This window comes from Neophocaena asiaeorientalis, unplaced genomic scaffold (genome assembly GCF_003031525.2).
Source record: "Neophocaena asiaeorientalis asiaeorientalis breed wild unplaced genomic scaffold, Neophocaena_asiaeorientalis_V1.1 scaffold49, whole genome shotgun sequence".
Lineage (NCBI taxonomy): Eukaryota > Metazoa > Chordata > Mammalia > Artiodactyla > Phocoenidae > Neophocaena > Neophocaena asiaeorientalis.
The window spans coordinates 1,969,223-1,994,788 of NW_020172456.1; the positions used below are offsets into that span (position 1 = coordinate 1,969,223).

At 47.7% G+C, this 25,566-nt stretch overlaps 1 protein-coding gene and 1 pseudogene across 1 annotated transcript in view; one reads left to right on the forward strand and one right to left on the reverse strand.

Annotated features, from left to right (window-relative positions):
• The window catches only part of NRXN3 (neurexin 3), a 1,577,176-nt gene extending 1,558,661 nt beyond the window's left edge, over positions 1–18,515 (reverse strand). The window contains exon 1 of the mRNA XM_024737819.1: positions 17,807–18,515. Within this exon, the coding sequence (XP_024593587.1) occupies positions 17,807–18,515 (709 nt within the window). The remainder of the gene's footprint in view (positions 1–17,806) is intronic.
• A 3,417-nt stretch (positions 18,516–21,932) lies between these two features.
• The window catches only part of LOC112394849 (cyclin-dependent kinase 1-like), a 170,701-nt pseudogene continuing 167,067 nt past the window's right edge, over positions 21,933–25,566 (forward strand).

The following is a 25,566-nucleotide window of genomic DNA, read 5'->3' on the forward strand; positions in this document are numbered from 1 at the left end:
TCTAGGTTGGTGGCAAATGACACTGACTGTGGCTTTCTTGTTCCAGCAGCCTTTCATCTTCACCTTCACGCAGAGCTTCCTTTAGAGAGAGATTCTATTCCCAAATCCTCCCCGGTAGGATTCTGCACTCTGGGTGGAGATGTCCAGGTTTATGCCCACTCAGCAGACAAGATTTGCTCTCCTGCTGCTGTCACACTGAAGGCTTCCCTCCCCAGCCCCAGACAGTTCTTTTTTTTTTTTTTTTTTTGCGGTACGCGGGCCTCTCACTGTTGTGGCCTCTCCCATTGTGCAGGCTCAGCGGCCATGGCTCACGGGCCCAGCCGCTCCACGGCATGCGGGATCCTCCCGGATCAGGGCACAAACCCGTGTGTCCGCTGCATCAGCAGGCGGACTCCCCACCACTGCACCACCAGGGAAGCCCCCCCAGACAGTTCTTTATCCATCCACCCGTCCATCTGTATTACCCATCAACCATATCCCAAATAAATACATAAAAGTAAAAGACATAGTTCCTGCCGCGAATATTAGACTGATCAACCTTGTCCTTAAACTGAACAGGTAACAATGCACGTATGCAGCCCCTCTCCATTGCTTTCTCTCTGTTCCTCATCTTTAGATGTCGCTCCTCAGAGGAGTGACACCCCTTTTCTCATTAGGTCTCCCCTCACCCTGTTCTTTCCATCTGCAGCACGCATCACCACGGTAATTACACATTTATTGGTTTATGTTTTCCATAGCTCTAATTTGTAAGCTCCATGAAGACAGGCGGCACAGCTGTTTTGATCACCATGGATTGTGCTTGGCAATCAATGTTCTTCTGAATCAATCGAGTCTCTTTTCTCAGCGTGATGTAGGGGAATGGATGTTAGAATGAGAGTGAGGACTCCTGGGCTCTAGCCCCAGTCCCCTGGCCACTTGCTAGCTGAGTGGCCTATTGTAAGTTACCTTGCTTCTTTAAGTCACAGTTTCATGAAAGAAGAAGGTTGGATTGTGATGTTCAAGATGGGGGAGGGTGATAAAAATGTATGTGCTGGGGTTGGATATGCAAATCGTAACAGTATTCATTTTACGACTTAATACAAGCAAAAGATTTCCACCAAAGCTTGACCAAGGCCTCTTGGGTAGTGGGACTATGCTAACAACAACAAAATGACTTGGAGACCGCGGGTTATAAAAGACTGAGAAAATAGGGATTCCAGTGCAAGTAGTTCATGGTTCATTTACAGCTCATGGGATGAAGTAAGACACCAAGGATAAAGGCTCGGGGAGAGGTGGGAGGGGGAATTCCAGGACAGTTTTTATGTCCCTCTTTGCAACATGTGCCTGATTTGGGATCAAAGTCAGTCATGTGCAGGAGAGGGAGAAGTCAGAAGACAGGTTAGTGAAGAGAAGAAAGGCAGTGCCCCTGCATGCTAGAGGCACCCCAGCTGGGCCAGCAGAGCATGGAATTGGGCCTTCAATGGCCACAGAAGCCACCGTTCAGTGCCAGATTGAAGAGGGGACACAGTGAGGCGATAAGAACTCAAACTCCAGATCATCCAACTGCCCAGACTCATGTCTTAGGCAGATAGATTGCTTTCTCTTTCCAACCTTGTTCCCTGGTTTAGAAAACCAGAAAAACAATAGAACCTCCCTGGTGAGAGTGACTGGGAACATCAAAGGAAGTCACATTTGAAAGCACTTAGCTCAGTGCCTGGCACATAGAAAGCACTTCACGAGAATTAGTTCATCATCACCATTGTTATTAAATTTAGTCAATCAAATAGACAGCTGATAAATCATAGGATCTCCATGATATTACAATGGCATCACTGAGGCCATACTCAGTAAGAACGACTAGAACTGGGCATAAAGCTAAACTCAGCCCTAAATCCACCGACTTCACCTGTGATCCTTGGCCGGGAGACTCAGGCTAGGAGAGCCGGCCTGAGCACTGGGTCCAGAAAAAGCCCTGGACCTCCTGTAATTCCTTGGAGCGTCTTAATCACACCCCTGACCTTCACAGAGTCTTTGCTCTGCCAGGCGTGAAGAGGGACTCCTGAAAGCACAGAGCCCACGGTTATGTTCTCCTTCTCCTTTCAAAGCGTCCATCACTTGATTATTGCTTTTGGCTGACTAAGTGGCATGAAGGCATGACTGTCTGGTTCATCACTCTACCCCCAAGGCTTCTCCTGACACATAGTGGGCCCTCAGTCAGTGTGTCATGTTGTAGGGGGTGGGAGAGGTACTTTCGAACAACATCCCTGGGTTTCTGTAAGCGATTTCATGTGAGCATGCATGCTCACGTATGCTCCATTTCTTGGTTCTCATCACGCGCCAGCTGGGCCCCTAACACCTCAATCTCTTCTGCTTTGAAAAATGTTAGGAGGCGTTCCCCCTCCTCCCTAGGCTCCCCATCCTGACTTACGCTGGATAAGCAACTTCAGATTGCTGAACAGCAATACACAACACAGCTGGGCGAAAGTTCCTGTGTCCTGAAATTCCTGGAAAACCATGATGCACAGCGAGCATTTGGAGCATGGACACACACACGATCCCCACCCCCGGGCCCAGAGAGTCGGAGACGGGAGGAAGGCAGCAAGCAGGCAACCAGAACCGAGCCTTGCTTCCCTTAAGAAAGTATTTTGCTTCCTTTCCAAGCGCCCCACCCTGGGCAGAGGTAGAGAAACCACAGTGAGTTAATTACCAGTACTTATATCACTGGCTGTTGAGCCAGGGGCTTCCTGCACCTCCAGTTTAGGGGATCTTGCTCTTTCAGCTCACAAGAGCCAGAGTGAGAGGAATCTCTTCCCCAAGCCCAGGAGAAGGTGCGTGGCTTTGAGCTGTGTGTCACCACTGGTATCCTGAGAGTTCAATATGCCCAATTCCAAGAAAACTGTAGCTAAAACATTTTATGTTGAGCTCACATGGTCCCAAAGAAACACGAAGTACAAATCAGAACGCCAACTGGCTGATCTTGGGCAAATCACTTCACTCTTCTGGGTTTGTTTCTTTCAGATCTTTGAGCTCTTGATTCCCATGAGATTCTAACACTCTAGGAGCCAGAAATTCTATCATGTTCATGAGCAGAGAACATCCAAAACCCTCAGGTTCATCATCTCTATATGAGACTTAAATTTCCATTTGTAGAAATTTTCTCAAATGGACAGATCTCACTAAACTGAAGGCAGAAGAAAGACCAACGTGAGTAGTTTTTAAAACTAAATTATGTAATCTTTCGATGCTGTTTTATTATATTCAAATGCATGCCCCAACTTCAACCAGGTTGAGAAGGTATATTTTTTCATTCATTGCCCAGTAAAGAATTTTAAGGAACTTCTTTTTGTTCCTAGTTTCTTTCTATATCTCTGGTAATCTGTTTTAATGTATCTTGTGGATTCCTTTTCCTCTACTATCCTAAATATTAAGGTTCTGGAAGGTTCTGAGTTTAGCTTCCTTCTCCTCTCGGTTAGACTCCTTGCCTGGACAACCTCATTCCTGTGCCAGCCTTCCCTCACCCCTACAACAACAACCCTGACATCTGCCCAGCCCCATCCTCCTCCCTCGCAAAACCATTGCCCCCACCTGCCTCTGAACATCTCCCTGCAGGTATCCTACAGGTTCTGAAGAGAAGGTAGGAGGGATATGGACAAACCAAAATGTATTATTACCCCTCTCCCACCTTCACCCCAAATCTGCTCCTCCCACTGACTTTCCTAGCTATACCCACAACCAAAAGAGCATATGATCAAAGTTCCTCTTTCCCCTTTTCAATCATCATTAATAATAATTAGTAATAATGGCTAACATTCACTGAATGCTTACTGTGTGCCAGGCATTGTTCTAAGTATTCTATGTGTGATATCTCACTGAAGCCTGAAAGCAATCTGAAACGGTGGGCACTATTATTACATCTATTTCACAAATATTTAAGTTGAAACCCAGAGAAGTGAAGTCCTTTGCCCAAGTTTACACAACTGGTACGTGTCAGAGCCAGGTAGCCTGAGTCCAAACCCACTAAAGGGCATTGCTTTCCAATTATTAAGTGCCTCTTCTTAATATCTCTGCAGTTGGCCCTTCTTCCATCACTACTCCCCCAGTACTGCCTCTTCTCTCACCAAAACCACACAGTAGCCTCTACCTGGCCCCCCTGCTTTCTGCCTTCCAGTTGCCAATCAATCCTTCATGCAAACCGCCCCAGAGCCATCTTTCTAAAATTCAAATCTTACGGTCAAGTCCTTACAAACATTTAAGACCCGCGCTACCTAAGCACTCTTCATATTCCTCTTCCATGGGCCTCAGCCCTTTAATCCAGCCACGTTAACTACTGCAAACTACTGGCAAGAGTAGCCTGCTGCTTCATAGGGCTGCCCTGAGGGCCCTTTCCTCCCAGTCTGCTAGTTAAAGCTTCCAAGTCCAGCCTAAGATTTTCCACTGTAAGATGTCCTCCAACCCCTGGCTCCCAGCCTAAGCACACACCCTCATACCCCAAGCAGGTGTAACATCCCCTTTTGAGCTACTCCACAAACATTCCACCTGGTATTTTAGCGACTCTAATGTGTACAACACCTCTTTGCCTGACAGCCTTCCCAACTAGTCCATAAGATCCTCAAGGGTAGACGACAGGCACTCACTCAGTGAGTGTCAGAAAATGCACTTATTCCAGTAAACAGATGGTCTATTTCAACAAATAGATGATTATACATCAAGGACTGCTTTGCAAATGCTTGAACATGCTTCAAAGACTTTGTTCTCTTACACAATCCACAGTTGCCCCAGCAAACACTATGATTTTTTTATGCTGAAAAAAGCTCTGAGATAGTAGATATTATCAATAATTCCAAACAGTGAGGCCTCTGAAAGAGGAAGGTGTGACCGGAGTAACTTCCCATGCGACCCTCCAAAGCCACCTGGCCAGGTCAACCAAGACCACCACACACAGAGCTGAAGACAGAGTAGAGGAGCCCAACACACATCCCACTGGCATCCAGAACACTTTGGGCATCAGCCTCCTGCGAGCCTGCGGGTCGAGTAACTATAACCAATTAGAGATAAATGTAGATTTCAGTGTTGATCAGTGACCTCCAAAGCTTTCTGAACCAACTCCACATTAGGAAAAATAATTTTACCATGTTCTCCTGAGAGATATATATTTATTTATAAATAATTTGCATATAAGTTAACTATACATTTTAATTGTTTCCTTCCTATATCCCCCCAAGTGGTCTTTGCATGTGCCCCTTTTTGAAGGCCACTGATCTGGAGAATAATCTTTCCACGTCCCTGAACTGCAGAGGACGTATGTGATCAAACGTAAGAGTAGGCCTGGCTGCTGAGACCCCCAGAACCATGGAGTCCCTGGTTTGAAGGCACGTACACACCAGCACACATTTCTGACAGGTGTCACTCCAGCACCTACTGCACCCCTCCCAGCAATAGGACTTGGCAAAGCTGTGCATTCAATGGCCCAACAGCTCTAAGCATCAGAAATCCTCCTCTGTAGCTCTGATCCCTTCAACCCTCGAGTCTGATATCCACTCCCTCCTCTACATGGCAGCTCTTCCGATATCCGAGGACAATCACCTTGTCCCCAGTGAGCCTCCTCTTCTCCAGGGAATCCACACAAGCTAATGGGGCCTCTCCATCTCCAGTGACAACAACGTGCTTGCCTCAAACAGCCATTCCACAAGCATTTACATGGTCCCAGGCTGGCTGCTATCTATGATTGTTACAGGAAACCACTGGCTCCTAAACAAACACAAAAAAGCCTTGCTTTTAGTTCATCTTCAACTAGATCAAACCAAGTGGAATGTACATGTGTTTGACACAGATTCTGTGAAAACTGCCCCACAGCAAACACGCCACTTTTCCTATTAAAAGAAGGTATTTCCAGTGGTGGCCCATGCCACTGTGGTCCAAGTCATAGCTGTAATCAATGTATTAAATAGACATTATTGAGCTCACATTCTTGATGGGAACCTGCATCCATCCATCACACGTTAGAGACCACACGCACAGACATGCATACAAAACATGAAATGCATGCACACACATCCACACGGAGTGTGCTTTATTAAGGCAACAAACATTTATTGAGCACCTGCTTTCTGTCAGATACCAGGGACATGCCATTTAGCATACAAGCCTGGAACATTCATTAAGAAAGGGAAACAGAGTCTTCCCATGGTTTCATGTCTTACGGGTCTCAAACAGAGTTCCTCCTCGCATACACTCCTGCAGAAGGAAGCAGGAAACCCAGCTGAGCTACTGCAACTTGCATTAAGGTTGTGAAAGCCAAAGGGAGCCATGAGACACATCAAAACGTAGCCCACTGGTTATATATTCTACACAAGGAAAAAATAGCTCCAATCCGAATTAACACAAGGCTGAAAACAACATCAGGATGAGCAAACAACAAAGTTCCCACGGCAACTAAAACCCAATCATCTTCCCACGTGGCAATTACCACATGACTGTGTGAGATGGTCATGCCCATTTCCCTGCACAGGCATGCAGTACATAGAACCTGGCTGGACAACGGGACTGCACAGAAGTCGGTGACTCTGAGTATATTTTAATGCTTGGACTCAAAAGGATGGCTGTGGGCTTTGCTCTTAAAAGTAAACTATTTTAAACCATGAATTATGAGACAAATTCTCCTTTCTTTGCTGCAGTGTCAGTAAAATGACTGTCAATGGGGAGGTGGCTGAGAGCCAAGAATAGCTTCATCCCCTTTAGGGTGCAGGAGGGCATTTGCTTGGCAGGTTTCCAGTCCATGCCAATGTGGGAGCAACATCTTCTAGCCCTGCCTAATCCTCTCCCTGGGAGACTTCTTCCCAACAGCGCCAAAAACATGGGATACCCAAGGCAACCTGGCAGAGTAGGAAGCATTTTTGAATAGGGCATATACTTCCAAGGCCAGTTGCCAGGAATAGCTACTCAATACTTCTTCATTTCATACCCTTATCTTTTTTTAAAGCATCATACTAGGCTTTTTAGCAAAATCTTGATGTCTGTTGGGGTGTCTGACCCTGGCTGCCACGATGGACTTCTAAAGCAAGTCCAATTCAATTCCATTTTCCTCTACTCCATAGCATCCTAGAACTTCTCATCTTATTGCTTATTGCCATTAGAGATTTCCAGGGGGCACCTTGGAAATTCAGAGATGCTGAAAAGCTGGCTGAATATGGAGGAAGATGGGACATCTTAGGGGGATGAAATGAGGCACCGATAATGGAACCAGAGAGATGGGGCTAACCATGAATCTTTCAGAGTGACGCTCCCTGGGAACAAAATGACTGGAGCATGAATCACCTGCTTACATCAGAATCTCTTCCCACATCAATCCCTCCCATGTTGTTTACGATTAATCAGAAGCAGTCAATTCTAAATAACTCAGTGGTGCGTGTACTGTTAGTGCTCTGTCAGAGAATCCTTTATGAATTTTACTTTGCACAAGGGTTCATTCCTACAAAGCATCATCCGGAAATGTTATGGCTTACCCATCCCCCTCACCCACATGGCCCATGGCAAAGGTCAGATTGCTTTAATTAGAATGAGGACCAGTGAGGAAGTGTCTGAGAAGCAGACCTTGGCCTCATGTAGGAAGGGCTCCCTGACGCTCAGTATAATCAGAGATACATCAGGATGCCTCGAAAAGTACCAAGCCCCGGCCATTGCAGTTGACTAGGGGTTTTTTGGGGGGTGGGGGGTGGGGCAGAGATGTCTTATACAGTGGAGAAGAGGATAGGAAATGAATAGCTAGAATAGACCCAATGACCTTTAAAGTCCCCTCCAGGAATGTACAGCATGGTGACTATATTACTGATAATACTGTATTGCATGTTTAAAAGTTGCTAAGAGAACTGATCTTAAACGTTCTCATCACAAGAAAAAAAATTGTGTAACCATGTATGGTGGTGGATATTAACTAGCCTTACTGTGGTGACCATTTTGCAATATATATACAAATATCGAATTTGTATATTATGCTATACACCTGAAACTAATATGTCAATTATGCCTCAATTTTTTAAAAAAGACCCCTCCAAACATATCCCATGATTCTTTTTTTTTTTTGCGGTACACGGGCCTCTCACCGTTGTGGCCTCTCCCGCCCCGGAGCACAGGCTTCGGACGCACAGGCTCAGCGGCCATGGCTCACGGGCCTAGCCGTTCCGCGGATCTTCCCAGACCGGGTCCCCTGCATCGGCAGGCGGACTCTCAACCACTGCGCCACCAGGGAAGCCCTATCCCATGATTCTTAACATGCACCTTGGTTTTCAGTGCATTACACAAGCAAAGCCATGGCTAGAAAGTGATATAAATGTCTTACTGTCCTCTACATGGGTCACAGGATCTGTGCTTCATCCGTCACAGAGGATTTCTCCCACAGCATCAGAGTCCCCCCGCATTTCAGTGTGTCTCCTTAAAAGAAGGACTCACAGCACATTGCCTCAGCCTAAACTCCAGCCTTGTCTTTCCTGACCTAGATCAAACAAATATGCTAGGGAATGATCATTAGTCTTTCAGAATCCGAAGGGTGAGAGGCTTAACACCCTCAGGCCCACTCTTCCTCATTCCCTCAGCCCTCCAAGGCTAACCATGTGAGACAGGACCCCTTCTGGAGAGGAAAGAAGGCAGAGAGATGAGGAGGAAGGAAGAGACCGTGAGTGTTTGGCGAGCCCTTTCTCACTGTTTGAATCACAGAGAAGTGATTTCAGCCTTGCTCATCCCTCCTTGCAATGGGGTACTTGTTTTTATTTGAAAGCAACTATTGCGTATACAAGCTGTACACTCTCTCGCTGCACTTTTTCTATTCCAGTCATACCTGGAGGAGAGGTTACAGAATTGCCTAGAACGCCCTGCCTGCCAGAGTGGAGACACCAGCCCTAACACTGCCAACAGCCATGGGACTATCAAGATCCTGGCCCCCAAAGACTTCGCACCAGAAAACAGGACCACTTCAGGAGAACCAAATCCACAGGCGAGAGCCCAAAATCTCAGAAAAGGGTTGGATGCATAGAGTCTCACGGAGAAACTTGAAGGAAAAGCTCCCCAGAGCCCTCTTCTTAGGTGCAAAGGTACCGAAATTAAATAAGAGCCTTGGTAAAACCGAAAGGATCTTAAATGCATTTCACAGCTTAAACCAGGAGTTCCTGCTGCCTACAGCTTGTGTCCCTGCCTTTCTTTCATCCCCACCTTCTTTGGGACCTTGCACACCCTTCCAGAGAACTGCATTTCCTCCTTGAAAAGCTGAGAGCTTTCACAATTCTTAGGCCCACATGCAAAGTAAGTTTTATCACAGAGTGGAGCTGGGTAGTTTGGCTGGATGACTATGAGATCAATTTGTTTGAAAAGCTACTGGTACTGGTTCCTGGATATTAAAAAAAAAAATTTTTTTTTTAACTTTGTAAAATACATTATGTAGGAATATTGTGGACAGCAGTGGAGGTTTGAGAGCAGATATAGATGATGACACATTTAAAGGGGCCCCATATTGCTTTCATTTTATTTTCAATTAATTAATTAATTATTTAATTATTTTTGGCTGTGTTGGGTCTTTGTTGCTGCGCGCGGGCTTTCTCTAGTTGAGGCGAGCGGGGGCTACTCCTTGTTGCGGTGCGCAGGCTTCTCATTGCGGTGGCTTCTCTTGTTGTGGAGCACAGGCTCTAGGTGCGCGGGCTCAGTAGCTGTGGCACACGGGCTTAGCTGCTCTGTGGCATGTGGGATCTTCCCAGACTAGGGCTCGAACCCGTGTCCCCTGCATTGGCAGGCGGACTCTTAACCACTGCGCCACCAGGGAAGCCCCCATACTGCTTTTAAATAGGTCACCCAAAGACATCAGTTTTTGGAGAACAACAGCTGTAATGACAACCCACTGGCACTGTCAGTTCCCACATAGATCACGGAGACAGGCCTGTAGAGCCACGCTTTGTCCCTCTCCTCTGTCATCCACAGCCTGTCATCTGTAACACAGCCCCACAGTGAGCCACGGCAAACCAAGCATCCCAACTTCAGGAGGGACCAGGATGCTCCCTCTGTTTAAACACCAACTGATTCCTCTAAATCTACAGCAAACGCTTCTAAACACACCCTCGTTACCCACTGTATACCCTAGATGTCCCCCGCTCCCACCACAGCTCCCCAAACAACATTCCTACATGCCTTCATCCTCCCACACTCCCTCGACATGGCTCTTCCTGCCCTGTTGGTTATGAAGTGAAGGGAAATGCGTCTGTGATGAAGGGTCATCGGTCACTGGGGAATCACTCATACATCCAGAGCAACATTGCTGTCTCTGGGCAGCAACAAGCCTTCTTAACAGAGGCAGATCCACAGAGGTGGGGACCAGAAGCTTATGATACTGGGCATTCCTTAAGAAAAAAATCACCAATACAGTATTAGGCATTGGGCCTTGAAGGGACCCATGCAAGTGAAGATACATGTAAGGTTTAGTTTTGTGGCATATCCACCTCTGTAATAATCTCCCTCCCACACACACAAAAGAGAAGAGAAGAATAAACAGAGAGAAAGGGAGTTTGGTTTTGTTATCTGGGAAGAGAGTCAGCAGGAGAGCAAGAAGTGTGAACGGTTAATCCAGGAGCTCCACCTTTTACCACCAACCCTGGGTGGGCTGCTGGACACTTCCTGGTACCTGGGAAACTAAAGGTAACTCTGAAGAGGTCGTGCTGTCCAGCGATGCTCCAGTGTAGGGAAGCCGTGCTCCAACTCCCTCGGGACCCACAGGTCCATTCTTAGGCACTTCATTTCAAACCAGGGTCTTGAGGGTGGGAGTTGAATAGTCATTCATTCATTCTCTCTCATTCTCTCACATCCTCTCTTTCCCTCTCCTGGGACTGACCAAGCTGATAACCTCCTGCACCAGGAGTCTGACATTTTGCTTATCATCAGCAACCAGGGAGGCAATGACTGCTCCATTTCACGATGGAGACACAGGCCATTTATGTTCATGAAGGGAGCCTAGAAGCAGAAATAAAATGCTGTGTTGAGGATCTGGGCTCTCAGGTCCCAGAGCCACCTGCCAAATAGGCAGCATCCAAGCTTGCCCTCATGCTGTCTACCCACAAGTCCAACGGCACCTTGAGTCTGGGGCTCCTCACTTATTCAGTGGGATGGTAAGGCCTGTCCTACCTACCTCATCGGGACGCTGTGGGGACCAGAACGTCCCATTTGCAGGCAAAGAGTTCTGAATACAGTCCAAAGGGCACAACCATTGGCAGCGACCCCATGCTCTTAGGCAGGGGCAAAATGGTGATGGGACTGGATTCTGTACTTTCCTGAAATTCCCCTCCTTTTCTCTCTGCCACTTCTCAAACTGGGATGAAGGAAAATGGCAGAGGTGGGGGTAGCTCAACGGGTTTCTATGAAACCAAATCGACACATAATTCGTTCTCACACCCACCAGGCGGCTAACAGCCCAGAGTCAGGACTCATTCTCTCCCAGAGACTATACTGATAATTTTATATGTCTGATCTCATTTCATGCTCTCAACAACTCCCTAACGTATGACTTCTTGTTATCCCTGCTTTGCTGCAAGGCAGGATAGCACAGTGGTTAAGAGTGTGGACTCTAAAGCCAGACTGTTTAGATACAAACTCCAGCCCTGCCTCTTCTGAGCTGTGTGACCTTGGGGGAATTACTTACCCTTTGTCCCTCAGCTTCCTTATCTACAAAATTAGAATAATAACAGCGTGTCAAGAGTGGTTCTGAGTGTTACAAGGGCTAACACAGAGCAGTCACGGAGTGAGGGCCCCGTGACTGTTAGCTGCTATTATTATTATCATTACCGTTGTTGTTATTATTACTGATAAGGATGCCGAAGCTTCCAAAACCTTCTCCAAAGACAGACAACGTGTAAGTGGACAAGCCTAGATTTAAGTCCAGATCTCTTTCACTCCAGAAGCCATGTTCTTAACCACCAAACCTTGTTCAAGTTTTAAATTTCTCTGCTCCTCAGTTTCCTCATCTGTAAAATAGGGCTAGTTAATGATATCAACTGCATAGAAGCGCTGTGAGGATCAGATGAGACAATGCACCTAGGATGTCAGGCACATGGTGGTACTCAGTAATAGCAATAATAACATCATTATTATTTTTGTCTAAGAAGGGTACCTGACCTTCAGAGCCCTGCCCCAAAGCCTCTCTCACTCCAGTTCCACCTCTGGGGCCTCACTGTTCTGGACTCACAGCAGAGCCAGTGACTCCAGGGCAATAGGAGTCATCATCGGGGAGGGCACGTTAGTTCCATCCCCCAAGCACAGCCCACACCCCACCTCTTCTGCCCTGTGATGGAGGGAGAATACCTAGCTGAGGGCAGCTGCTCCAGGAACTGGAAACCTCTCCCGGACAGCCTGCAAAGAGAGATAGGGGACTCGATGATTAGCCCCCCAGCGCTGGGCCTGTGGTGTCTCATTACCAAATGCAAATGCAAGTTCACTGCTACTGGAAGGGTTCTGGCAGAATGCCTGCCCGACCCTCAACGCGGCTGAATACGGACCAAAGCATTACACAAGGCCCACCTACTTTGCAGCCAGCAGCTGGTGCGCAGGCTATGCGAAGGGAGAAGGCTGCTGTCACCCCACTGAAGGGGGGACTAGGAAGAAGGGTCTTATTTCTTTAAAGGAGGCAGAGATGCTATTGTGGAGGGGGAGGGGGGGCAGTAAAAAAATTGCTCTTCCCTTGCAGTTAAAAGAGGGATAATTGGAGCAAGTGGCAGGCGGCATACAGCATACCCAGGAAATCTCACTGGGTAATCAGAAAGAGAGGAGGAGAAAGGAGCAATCAGGCCCCTATTCAGGCTCGTTTAGCGACAGCCCCCGCTGGCTGGCTGGCTGGCTGGCTGGCTGGCTGGGCCGGTGCAGAGCTGGGCTGGTCCTAAAGCCCGAATACCAGGTGGGAAATCAAGTCTCAGAAGCAGCAGTCCTCCCTGCTTCTGTCTCTGCACACCAGGGGGAAGGATTCTGAAAGGAGTTAGCCTTTACTCCTGATTACTTACTACTGCCTGCCCCCTCCTAGGCCATTCAGGGTTGACTTAAATTAGGAACAAAGCCACGTTCGTATTCCGGCAGGAGGTGCAAGGGGGAGGCGTTGGGAAATGACTGTATTTTTTACGCAAGTGCCCCAAACAGGAGGATCCAGCTGGGGCAATCATCCGTACCTCAACTATAGCATCAATGTCTTTGGCTCTTGGTAAACCCTCCGGGGTAAGCACCTTCTCTTGGAACACCTTTCTGTCCTAGTTCTGGCTTTGAGAAATGGGGGAAGACAGGCAAGATTCTCAGTAAAAAGAAAACGAATTGAAATTCACTTTCAGGAAGGCATACCAAGGCTATGCAGTCGTGTGTTGAGCCATCAGTCAAACCAACCTGAGTAGGATGTCAGCTTCAGACAGCAGGAGGGATGGGGGATGGGAGGCTAGTGGGTACCACACAACCATGTGCTTGTAATAAGACTGGCCGCTATCACCCACACCCACAACTGTACTTCACTGTAAGATCCCAACACCTGAAAACTTAACAGCTGAAACTCAAAGCAAGCAGCTTTTTGTTCTGGGCACCTGCCCAAGCCAGCAGGAAAAGATAGCAGACAATGAACCAACTTTTTTTTTTTTTGCCAGCTGAAGAGGACCTCATGTCTCTTCACTGAATTAACCTAAAAACATGGACGTACAAATGATACGTGACATAGGTAGACCCGTGTATTAAGATGTGAGAGTTGAGATCAACCTGGGAAAGCTTCCCCATCCTTCCTTGGCTCCACCCCACCTGCAACAGGCTGACTTCATGCTAAGTGAACTCTTTAGAGAATCTGGTACTGAAATGTATACACCTTGGCAGTGAATCAATTCTTCATGGCTGTAAGACTGTTGAGAAATTGCACATTCATAACTAAGGATGTTTTAAAAATAAACAATCAAGCTTAAACTCATTTCAAGGTAATGACAAACTCCCAATGACCCATGAGGGGGCTGCTCTCTGGAGGGCACTAGGGATACCTCTTTATTGCCCAGGGAGCTTCAGGGATGCCCAAAACAGGACAGACTGGACTAAACAGAAAAAGCCAGGTGAATATGATCCACCGCAGCTGGACTATATTCCAAACCAGATATGCATAATTTTAAAGTCGTTTAAAAAGATTAAAAGTCAACTCGAACAAATCTGAAGTTGAGAACCCAAACGTTTTATTTATAAACATCACACCTAGAAGTAAAAATCTGGGACCCCCTTCTCCCTTCATCATGTGCCAGAATGTTCAATGTGACCATTAGTTGGTTTGGGAGTCTTGGAATGAAGTTTTCCCAAGTAGGCTGTGTGGAGTTCAGTCTGCAGCCACAGCTAACAGCCTTTCGCCCCAGGAAACAGAAGATACTGTGTCCATAGCTCTTCCCCCTAAACCCAACTCTCCCACAGCAACTATCTCCGGTGTCTTGTGGGTCTTACCGAGGAAAGATACCCAACGAGGGATCAAAATAGCCCTAAGCAAATAGAAGAGATGGGCCCATCTGTGCGTTCTTCCTGGGGTGCAGCGTGGAGACATTCTGGAGCCACTGAGGCATGGAAAGCCAGACGGGCCGAGCAAACATCAATACTGCCAGCATGCTAGAAGCTAATGGACCGCAGAGAGCGCCTCCAACAGGCCCCGACCACATCCATCTGAAGCTGCAAGAGCCTTCCCAGCCCTTCCTGCTCTTGAACTACTAAAGCGTGAAGCCCTCACACAATCAAAGGGCACGGCCCATCCTGCAAAGTGGGGCGATCAGATGCCTGGTACACAGGACCCGCTGCTGGCACTAAGTCCCCTGGTTTCAGTTCTGTGACATTTGCAATTTAAAATGGGGGAGAGAAGAGGGAATAGATGCATCCTCACTACCCACTTTACACTATCTTTAGGAAAACGGGAAGGCATTTATTTAGGCTATTGATCTTGTTTTATGCAGATCTGCTTGACCCTTAGCAGCTGTGATTTTTTTCCCTTCATATTTTACAGGTGAGTTTTCCCTGCTTACTCTAAAAATTAACTGTGTGTGGAGAGAACGGGTATTTTCTAAAAGCCTGAAATTTATTTTTGTGATTGATTAGACATAATGACAATTACCAGGATCAACAGGCTTCAAGTCACCAACAATAAATTCTGGTATCTGCCCCAGCATCCATCCTCACCTCAAACTTTGCACTGCTCCAAACCAACCAAGTGTTAGTTACTACAGAGTTTATTTACTGTATTACGTATCAAGAGAATAATGAAATATGGCTGCGTGTCTGCCTTCTACAGACAGAGGTGTCAGTCCATAGCCACGAGATGATCTGAACCCTACAGAAAGAACTATTATTAAAATATACATATTGTATTTAGCTATTAAAAAATTGACTGCCCATCATCTGCTCTGAAGAGATTCCTCTGGAGACCTCAAACACACACACACACACACACACACACACACACACACACACCCGAACCAAAGGGAAAAAAAAAGAAAAAGAGAGACAGAGAAGAAATTGTATACATATACAGCATAGAGACTCTTCCTGCAGAAAAGTGCTGATCCAAACCTGCCCAGAGGAAATGAGTTCTTTTTAAACACAAAAAATGCAATCAGGGATAATCAGCAAGTTAACAACACACTTGCAAACACCCTGGTCCCTAGAAAGGAAGAATGCCGGCTTCCAAGGCAAATTCTGAGAACAGAACAGATCCTTTGGGTGAAGGAGAAAACAAGTGATCATGTCAGCATCTTCAGGCAGAACTTTCTCCAAAGCCAAGAAGCTTTGGAACTGCAGTCAGCTCCAGGAGGGACCTGCTTGTGATAAGTGCTTCAGTAACCACAGTCGCAAAGTGCCTCTACCCCTCTTCCCCAACCCTTCTTCCAGCGGGTTCAATGGGGAAAAACAGAAGCCAAAAAAGGATGAGATGCATGTCTCGCATCTCCCTCTCCTGCAGCCCACCCACAGGAAGGGAGGTATGATGTCCAGCCCAAAAAAGGAAAGAAGCACTCAAGGTAGTCCATACTTGACCTACAAGGAGGCTCCCAACAAGATCCCCAAAGTGTCCTAGTAACCAGAATGTATCACCTGTGAAATAAACTTTGTTTTGATTTTTTAAAAAAATTTGTAATACCTACTAGTTGCTAAAATTCATATCAACCACAACCTGCTTTAGGGATTGGGAAGTCCTGGGAAAGTTTGAGGAACACCTACAGACACTGTTTTTAATTACAAATCCCAAAGCAGTGGGGCATCACCTGAATGAAGAGATCATGGGAGTCAGCACTAAGACACTCACCTGGCCACACCTACCTGACTTCCCTTGACCTGTTGGTTCCCAACTTTAGCTGCACAATGGAATCACCTGGGGAGCTTTAAAAATATACAAATGCTTGAACCCCGCCCCCTAGAGATTCTGATTGAATTGGTCTGGGGTGTGGCCTGAGAGTCTTTTTTTTTTTTTTGCAGTGTGCAGGCCTCTCACTGTTGTGGCCTCTCCCGTTGCAGAGCACAGGCTCCAGATGCGCAGGCTCAGTGGCCATGGCTCGCGGGCCCAGCCGCTCTGCAGCATGTGGGATCTTCCCGGACTGGGGCACGAACCTGTGTCCCCTGCATCGGCAGGCAGACTCTCAACAACTGTGCCACCAGGGAAGCCCCTGAGAGTCTTTTAATTCCCCCAGGTGATCCTAACGGGCTACCAAGGCTGAGAGCCACATTCCACCGCCTCCATGAAGAGACCAGCATGGGACGGTGACACAAACATCTCTAAACAAACAGAGGGCTTAACTCTAAAAGGATAGGAGGCGATGTAACTTCCTTATGTCTTCCTCATCCCAACCTCCCAACACACACACCCATATGGTCACTTTGTCACTTCAACAGGTACTGAAATCTAGGCCTTCAGTGAGTCCAGGAATCTGGAATCTAAGTATTTGTCAAAGTAAAGTCTAGACCGCTTTTCTCCTAATCCCAAATAGTCAGAATTTGGTGAAAAGGGTGAGGGCAGCCTAAGTCCCTGGGCATAAATCCCTCCTTCCCTCCCCCTGGGAAGTTGTAGTTGAACTTGGGAGGTTCTCCAAGGCCAGGCTGAGTATTGCCACCTCCCCTGGGGGCTCGGCTGGACAGTGCTCCTGTCTGTGCCTTCTCGCACCAGGAGAGGAGAGGACAGGAAAGAGGAAGCACACGTGGAAAATCCTAGTGCTGGAACAAGGAGGCGAGAAGTCCCATCCCCAGATGCCCTGTCCACCTGGTAGACACCTTCCATGAGATTGCAGGAGGAGGGGCACAGCTGAAGGGCTGGATTTACAGCAGGGCCAAGTGTGGACCTGGAGTCCATCTCCCGCATTTTTCTCTGTACAGGCATTCCTTATGTTAGGGATGATAAAGAAGTGATGGGGAGTTTCCCATCTATCCCCAAGGGCCCAATTCTCTAGGGATCAGGAGGGACGGAGATAACCACTTTGCCCATTTCCGTCTGACTTCTCACCTTGGGCTCATCCTGCTAAGCCACACTGCGGTGGAAGGAACTCAGCTGGGACACACATCCTGTAGTCTACTCTATCTAGCTTTTTGAGTACAGCCAAATATTTGCGTAAGGAGCCCATGGTTGAGTAGTCAGGATTCTCTGTTGCTGAGTTCTGATGGATTTTCCATTGAGAGCAAGCAAAGGATTTCTACCACCTCCTCAGGGAAAGGGACGCAGTAATCTGACATGCAGCTAAAGATGCACTTCAGTGATAGAGCTGGTTTCCGTCAGGGGTCTTGGTCATTACCCAACCCAAGTGGGCCTCTAGCGATAGAGGAATAGGGAAGAGGGCCTTACCTTCTGAGCAGAGCTTGCCACCATAGCCGGTGGTAGAACAGTCACAGGTGGGGTGGCCATCCAGGAGAAAGCAGATCCCACCATTTTCACAGGGACGCTCACCACAGGGTCCCTCGGCATCCAACTGGACACCCTGGCTCCCCAGAAGCTGAGGCTCTGAGTTGCCATACTTGAGATCCAGGATTAATCCCTTGAAGCCGGCCATGGCCTGTACTCCATCGAGGGTCAGGGCAGAAGGTCGTATGTCTGCGGGGACTCCGCCGAGGAACAAGTCACTGACCACATCCATGTAGGGCCGCTGGGGCTGCAGCTCCCCAGACTGGCCCTCACCATCAAGCACCAGCACAGTGCGCAGGCGGTCACGGCTCACCATGAGGAAGTGCCAACTGCTGTCGTTCACCTGTTTGTGGGACAGCACGGCGGTCTCGGCACAGTCCATGCTGAAGCGGAGCTGCACGTGGCCATCCACCAGGGAGAGGCAGAGGAAGTCACAAACGCCGCCGTCATCCAGGTAGAGGAGCAGCCCCGTGGAAACATTGGTCTTGAACTGGAAGCTCAGGTCACTGCGCGTGCTGGCATCCCAGCGGAGGTAGCGTGCCCACTGGTTAGGGAGGCCCATGAACTCAAGGCCCAGGCAGAGCCCCAGCAGGGACCCCAGCAGGACGCTCACCTTCAGGGTGAAGAAAACCGAGTGCATGGTGAAGCTCATCGTGGCTGCCGGGATCAAGCCCCGGAGGGGCAGACAGGCAGGGGACGGCCCTCGGGGGAAAATCCCCCTTTGCAGTAGAAGGGAGGGAGGAAGAGGAGATAGGTGGGGGACAGAGAACACACAAGGAGAAGGAGGCACACGCACAAAGATCAAGAGGGGGAGGAAGGAGGAAAGTGAACAAGACAGCCACAGATGTGCACACGAGCAAGAAACTCAATAAACAGGGGCAAGACAGGGCAGCAGTAGAGGAGGACAGCCAGGCTGAGAAAGTGAGGGTGCAAGCGTCTTTCTCCAAGAAAAGATCTCAGCTATCCATGCGGATCCGGAGGCCTTGATTCAAGGAGGAGAAAGTGCACGGCGGGTGGAAGCCTTCAACAATGCCGTCCTCCCGGTGGACCCCCAAACACCCCAGCCAGGGAGGCCGGGGAGAGGGCTGGGGTCAGGGGGGCCGTGATGGAGGAGGAGCGAGCAGTGAGGTGAGTCAGGTGAAAGGTAGAAACAGGACAAGGAACAGTCCTGAAGGTCTGCCTCCTAGCAGCAGGGGGCTGCGGGGAAGGGAGCAGCTGGAAGCTGAGTGTTCAGGCAGAGCAGGGCCGGGGGCAGAGTGGAAGCAGGCTCAGACTTCATGGTGCAGGCCAGAGGCAGTCCTGCCCATGACCTGCCTCCCAGGACTCCAGAGAAAAGACCTGCAGGATGAAGGGGAGGGTGGGGGAGAAGGAAACAAAGATTAGGGCCACGTGTCAGGAAAAGACTGCATCCCATTGCACGAATATTGATGGAGTGCTGACTGCAAGCCAGCCTATTCTAATGATTCCCACAGTGCTTGGTGCTTCAAACAGAAGGGAGGGCCCGGGGTCTTCCAGAGCCACATCAGGACCCCAAGCTCAGTTCCTAATGATGCACTCAGTTTTTCCGTGGGCAAAAATAGTATAAAACCCCCAAAGCCGTATCAGTACACCTTTACAATATTCATATCACAGGGTCACTTAGACAAAATTTATTTTTAACATAAGTGCTAACATTTTATACACTCAAATACACACATACAATTTTAACTCGTTTACCTATTAAAAGACATGAACATGAAAATGACATTATTTATTTTTTTAGATTTTTCTTTTTCAGTTTGACAATCCAGTGTTTGGTGTAGGCACCCTAAGACAGACCCTCAACTTTCAATTTTTGAGAGAAATATTTATAGGAATCAGTGAAAATAAATCAGAAGGTGAGTAATGAGCAAAAAACACTCATCTCTTAACTAAATGTTGGGGGAAAGGTCTTATTGAAAAACATACGTGCTTTGAGCCTTAAAAAAAAAAGAGGCTGAGTGAATCCTAGTTCTTGTATGTGGAACTTTGAGAAAATGTCTTAATCTATTTGAGTTTCTATTTTCTCATTTATAAAGTAGAGAAAATAAAAGACTTTTTCCAAGGTTGGAGAGAAGATTCAATGAGATCATGTATTGGAAGATTCTAGCATGAGGCTACGTACATAGTAGATGAACAATAAACACTACCGTCTTTCCTTCCTTATTTCTAGGTAGGAAGGGACGAGAAGAAGTGTCTGTACGTGTGAGTGTGCACATGTCTGTGAAGTGCGGATAGCATATTAAGACACATTTTTTAAATTAAAAAAACTGCAGAATGGACAACAAATGAACAGTTAAGGAATGTCACAGACCTAGCGCATATTATGCGTGTTTTATACTGATTGGAAATGCACCAGCACCCAGTCAAGGGGGTGATCTGGTCACATAGCGGAGTGGAGACTTCTGTGTTCACATGAAAGCAATGAGTGCAATTTCCAAGAGCTATGCAAGTTGCTGCCTATTAATAGGCATGTTTGATAATTCACCATGGTCTCTGTCAGACCACTGTCCACTATTTTTATAATGACCACATGAGCAAAGCTAGTTATTACCCCTGCTTTGAAGAGGCAAACACTGTTCCTTAAGCAGGAACAAACACCTATTTCCCCTGAATAAGCAAGCCCAACCAAAAAGAGGCTGATTAAATCCATCATATTAGATTTTTCTTTTTCAGTTTGACAATCCAGTGTTTGGTGTAGGCACCCTAAGACAGACCCTCACCTTTCAATTTTTGAGAGAAATATTTATAGGAATCAGTGAAAATAAATCAGAAGGTGAGTAATGAGCAAAAAACACTCATCTCTTAACTAAATGTTGGGGGAAAGGTCTTATTGAAAAACATACGTGCTTTGAGCCTTAAAAAAAAAAGAGGCTGAGTGAATCCTAGTTCTTGTATGTGGAACTTTGAGAAAATGTCTTAATCTATTTGAGTTTCTATTTTCTCATTTATAAAGTAGAGAAAATAAAAGACTTTTTCCAAGGTTGGAGAGAAGATTCAATGAGATCATGTATTGGAAGATTCTAGCATGAGGCTACGTACATAGTAGATGAACAATAAACACTACCGTCTTTCCTTCCTTATTTCTAGGTAGGAAGGGACGAGAAGAAGTGTCTGTACGTGTGAGTGTGCACATGTCTGTGAAGTGCGGATAGCATATTAAGACACATTTTTTAAATTAAAAAAACTGCAGAATGGACAACAAATGAACAGTTAAGGAATGTCACAGACCTAGCGCATATTATGCGTGTTTTATACTGATTGGAAATGCACCAGCACCCAGTCAAGGGGGTGATCTGGTCACATAGCGGAGTGGAGACTTCTGTGTTCACATGAAAGCAATGAGTGCAATTTCCAAGAGCTATGCAAGTTGCTGCCTATTAATAGGCATGTTTGATAATTCACCATGGTCTCTGTCAGACCACTGTCCACTATTTTTATAATGACCACATGAGCAAAGCTAGTTATTACCCCTGCTTTGAAGAGGCAAACACTGTTCCTTAAGCAGGAACAAACACCTATTTCCCCTGAATAAGCAAGCCCAACCAAAAAGAGGCTGATTAAATCCATCATGAGGAAAGCCTCTGTTGTATAAAAGGTCTTGTCCATGCAGTGTTTCCCAAAGTGTGGCATGGGCACCTCCAGGGGTGCAAGGGATGCTTTACTAGAACATGGGCACAGCAGTGTGGAGGTGCCAACTCATGCGGAACGTGAGAACCAACTATTAAAATTTCAGAAATTTTTGAGCTGGTTGATGACACTTTGGTAGCATGAAATCAACTATGCTAGGAATATTTACACCGCAGAAATAGGCAAACATCACAAATCAGAGTCTGAGAAGATGAGATTTAAGGAAAGTCTTCAGAGAGGGTGAGAGAATTAGCCACATAAATATCTGGGAAGAATGTTCCAGAAGTAATAGTCAGTGCAAAGGCCTTAAGCCTGGAGCAGGCTGGTATGTTTGAAGAACAGCAAGGAGGCTGGTGCTATTGGAGTGGAGTGAGTGGAAGACATGAAGCCAGAGGTGAGGTGGGTATCAGGCAGCTAGAGAATGAGTGATGATCTAGTCTCTAAGAACGTGATCGTTGTACGAGGTGAGTTATGCCAACCAAGGCAAAAGGCAACATCCCAGGGGAGAGAGGAGATGCTTGTCCCCAAAGACAGCTTCTTCTGGTCCTAACATCTGCCATGTCTACATATTTTTTTCATCAAATTTTTGAAAAGGGGCCACTTTCAGGGAATGTGCTCAGAGGACAGCAGCTCCCCTGCCCCCTCCCCCTATCATGCATCTGATTTAGAAGAGTGGGGAGCAAGGCAGGCATGAGCACGAAGCCTCTCCAAAGGAGTTTCCCAAGCCAGGAAATATATGAGCTGGGAATGTAAAAATCATGTGGTATGTGATGGAGCCCACGGCGTGTGAGCCCCAGAGGCCCGGGCAAGTGTTTTCTCAGTGACGCCACCCTGGCTGCTGTACCGCCCTCTCCACTCCCTGTCCTGCCCGTTTAGACCAAGGAGTGCAGCTCAAGCAAGGCCCAGGATCAGATGGCTAAAGCCAGTGGGACCCTCAGTGGGAGGCAAGGACATTCAGATGGAGGGCTCAGTGATATGGATGAGCAGGGAGATGGGAATCCCTCTAAGTGGATAGATAGCTCCAGAAGCTTTCAGACTGGTCTAGATGGCAGCTCACCTCTGGGCCCCAGCAAGTCTCTTATGTGTCTGCAGAAATTAAATGACTTGCTCAATTCAATCTAACTACTTATTGAGCTCCGATCTTTTCCAACCACTCCTGGATCTAAGCAGGGTAAGACATGGTTCTCGCCTTCAGGGGCATCACAAAGTAGCAGGGGAAAGTGTACTTTAGAGACATAAAGCAGAGCGATAAAGAGTCCAGGCACTGGAAGCTCCGTGGGATGCAACCTGGGGGCACGGGCTGCTTCACCATGGTGCTGCCACAGGGCCTTGGCATGGAGTGGGAGCTCAGGAAACATGCACAGGGAGAATGAACAGTAAAAACAGAAGCTGAAGAGCATTGCTGAGGATCATCTGACTTCTGTCCCACGCGGTGGCCTCCACACCACCCCGCTTTGTACAATGACGGCAATCCTGCGCCTCCACACTTCCCTGGATGCCCACCTCAGATGACTCCTCAGGACAAAGCAGCACATGTCTAGTGATCTGAGGTAACCCACGAGTTAAGAACTAAGCTGCCCAGGACCACTTGCTGTGAGGAGGATCATGGGAATTTACCCAGCCTGCTTAGGGGCGACCACTCTATCCCACCTGCTGAGCCTCCTCCATCAGATTGGCAGTCCTCCCCTCCAGCCCGGACCAGCACTGGAGATACTGACGTTCCCCTGCCTGCATCTTGGGGAGTCAAAAAGGCTAACCAAGGAAAACCAAGCTTTCTCTCCCACAGGCGCCAGGTAGAATCTGATTCCAGGACTGGTAACATCAGAATTGGGTTAATCTACACTTGACACCCTATGGTCTGCCCACATTCTCTCCTAAAGCCCTTCCATTTCTTTCTTGAACTGTGGACATTTCCGTGGCCTCTAGAAAATTGCCACAGTGGCCCAGCCAAAAGCTAGAGATGACCTTACATTTAATATCACAGGCCTCGAGCCAGCTGCCCCAGGCATTTACCCTTTGGCCTTCTCTAACCCTCTGGCAGGGCTGTGCGAGGCTCAAGAAATGGGAAAATGGGAGCCAGGGAGTGCTCTCTACCGGATAGGCCAACTGCTACCCTCTCCTGAGCCACAGGAGGACGCAGGGAGCCGCACATGCAGGTGGTTTGCTCCAGTGCCCACGTGGAGGGCCCAGACTGGTGCAGAAGCTCAAAATGCTTGTCTGCTGTGTGAGAATCCAGCAGGACAGGGAAAGTGAGTGACATTATCTAATTGCCAGCTAATTTACATAATTATTAAATGGCATACTCCTTATGGGGGGTTCACATCTTTGCAAACGTCTCACGATCCAGCTGCTTAGGAGGCAGCGGGGCCCTCACACAACTCCGACACATGGGCTATTTGCCATCGGCACAGCTCAGGAGATCTGGCTGCCATGTGCCTTTCCACCTCCCTCCCTACAGCTCCTCTGTTCCCTTGACAGACTCAGAGGAAAGTGGGGCCTGTGTCTAGAACCACGGTCAGTGGGAAGGCACGATGATTACTGTCCTCAGTGCCTCAGACTGGGCTTGCCAGTTCTTCCTCTAGAACAGCGAGCGGTCCCTAACCTTTTGGCACCAGGGACTGGTTTCATGGAAGACAATTTTTCCACAGACCGGGGCAGGGGGGATGGTTTGGGGATGATTCAAGCACATACGTTTATCGTGCACTTTATTTCTGTTATTATTACATTGTAATATGTAATGAAACAATTATACAACTCACCGTAATGCAGAATCAGTGGGAGCCCTGAGCTCGTTGTCACTTGCCACCCACTGACGGGGTTTTGATATGAGTCTGCCAGCGACTGATTTATTATGGTCTCTGTGCAGTCAGACCTCTCTGCTAACAACCATCTGTAGTTGCAGCCGCTCCCCAGCGCTAGCGTCACCGCCTCAGCTCCACCTCAGATCACCAAGCGTTAGATTTTCACAAGGAACGCGCAACCTAGATCCCTCGCATGCGCAGTTCACAGTAGGGCTCCCGCTCCTATGAGAATCTAATGCTGCCCCCATCTGACAGGAGGCGGAGCTCAGGCGGTAATGCGAGCGAAGGGGAGCGGCTGTAAATACAGATGACGCTTCGCTTGCTGGCCCGCTGCTCACCTCCCGCTGTGTGGCCTGGTTCCTAACAGGCCACGGACCAGTACTGGTCGGTGGCCCAGGGTTTGGGGACCCCCTGCTCTGGAACTTCTCATCAGCATCCTTCTTATGTCCCTCATCAGGACCAGAAAGTCCCTATAATGGCTCTCTGTTGGTTCTACTTGCCTCCCTTTCACCATACCCCTTGCCCCCCTTTGAAGGTAAAATGATTTTCACCACCAATCTGAGTCCAGGTCATTTAGGTGGGCTTCATCCCAACCCCAGATCTTGTGACCCAATTTAGCCAATTAGGACATTCCAATCTCCTGCCATAGTGATTCGTTTAAAGATGGGTCTGTCAACCAAACTGAGTCAAACTGGAGTTCACTCTGGAACTTTTTCTGGAATTATTGGGAGAAGGGCCCTCTTTTTTTACCTTATTGTCAAACAACTATAGTGAAATCCAGAACTGATAAGAGATACCATTGTTACTATTCAAGATAATCTTGTCTAATAATGAAGACAACAAAGAAGTAGAGCCGAGAGATGGACAGAGATGGATTTCTAGCGATGTTTTAGCACCTAAATGTAGCCAGACCTGAAGCCCAGTGGATCCTGGGACTTTCATTACATGAACCAAAACTTTCTTTTTTCTCCCTGCTTAAGTAAGTTTCAGTTGGGTTGTGACCAAGAGTCCTGACTGATACTCTCCTAATACTAAACCTTAAAAAAATACTGTCATTGGGCTTCCCTGGTGGCGCAGTGGTTGAGGGTCTGCCTGCCGATGCAGGGGACACGGGTTCGTGCCCCAGTCCGGGAAGATCCCACGTGCCGCGGAGCGGCTGGGCCCATGAGTCATGGCCACTGAGCCTGCGCGTCCGGAGCCTGCGCTCCACAATGGGAGAGACCAAAACAGTGAGAGGCCCGCGTATCGCAAAAA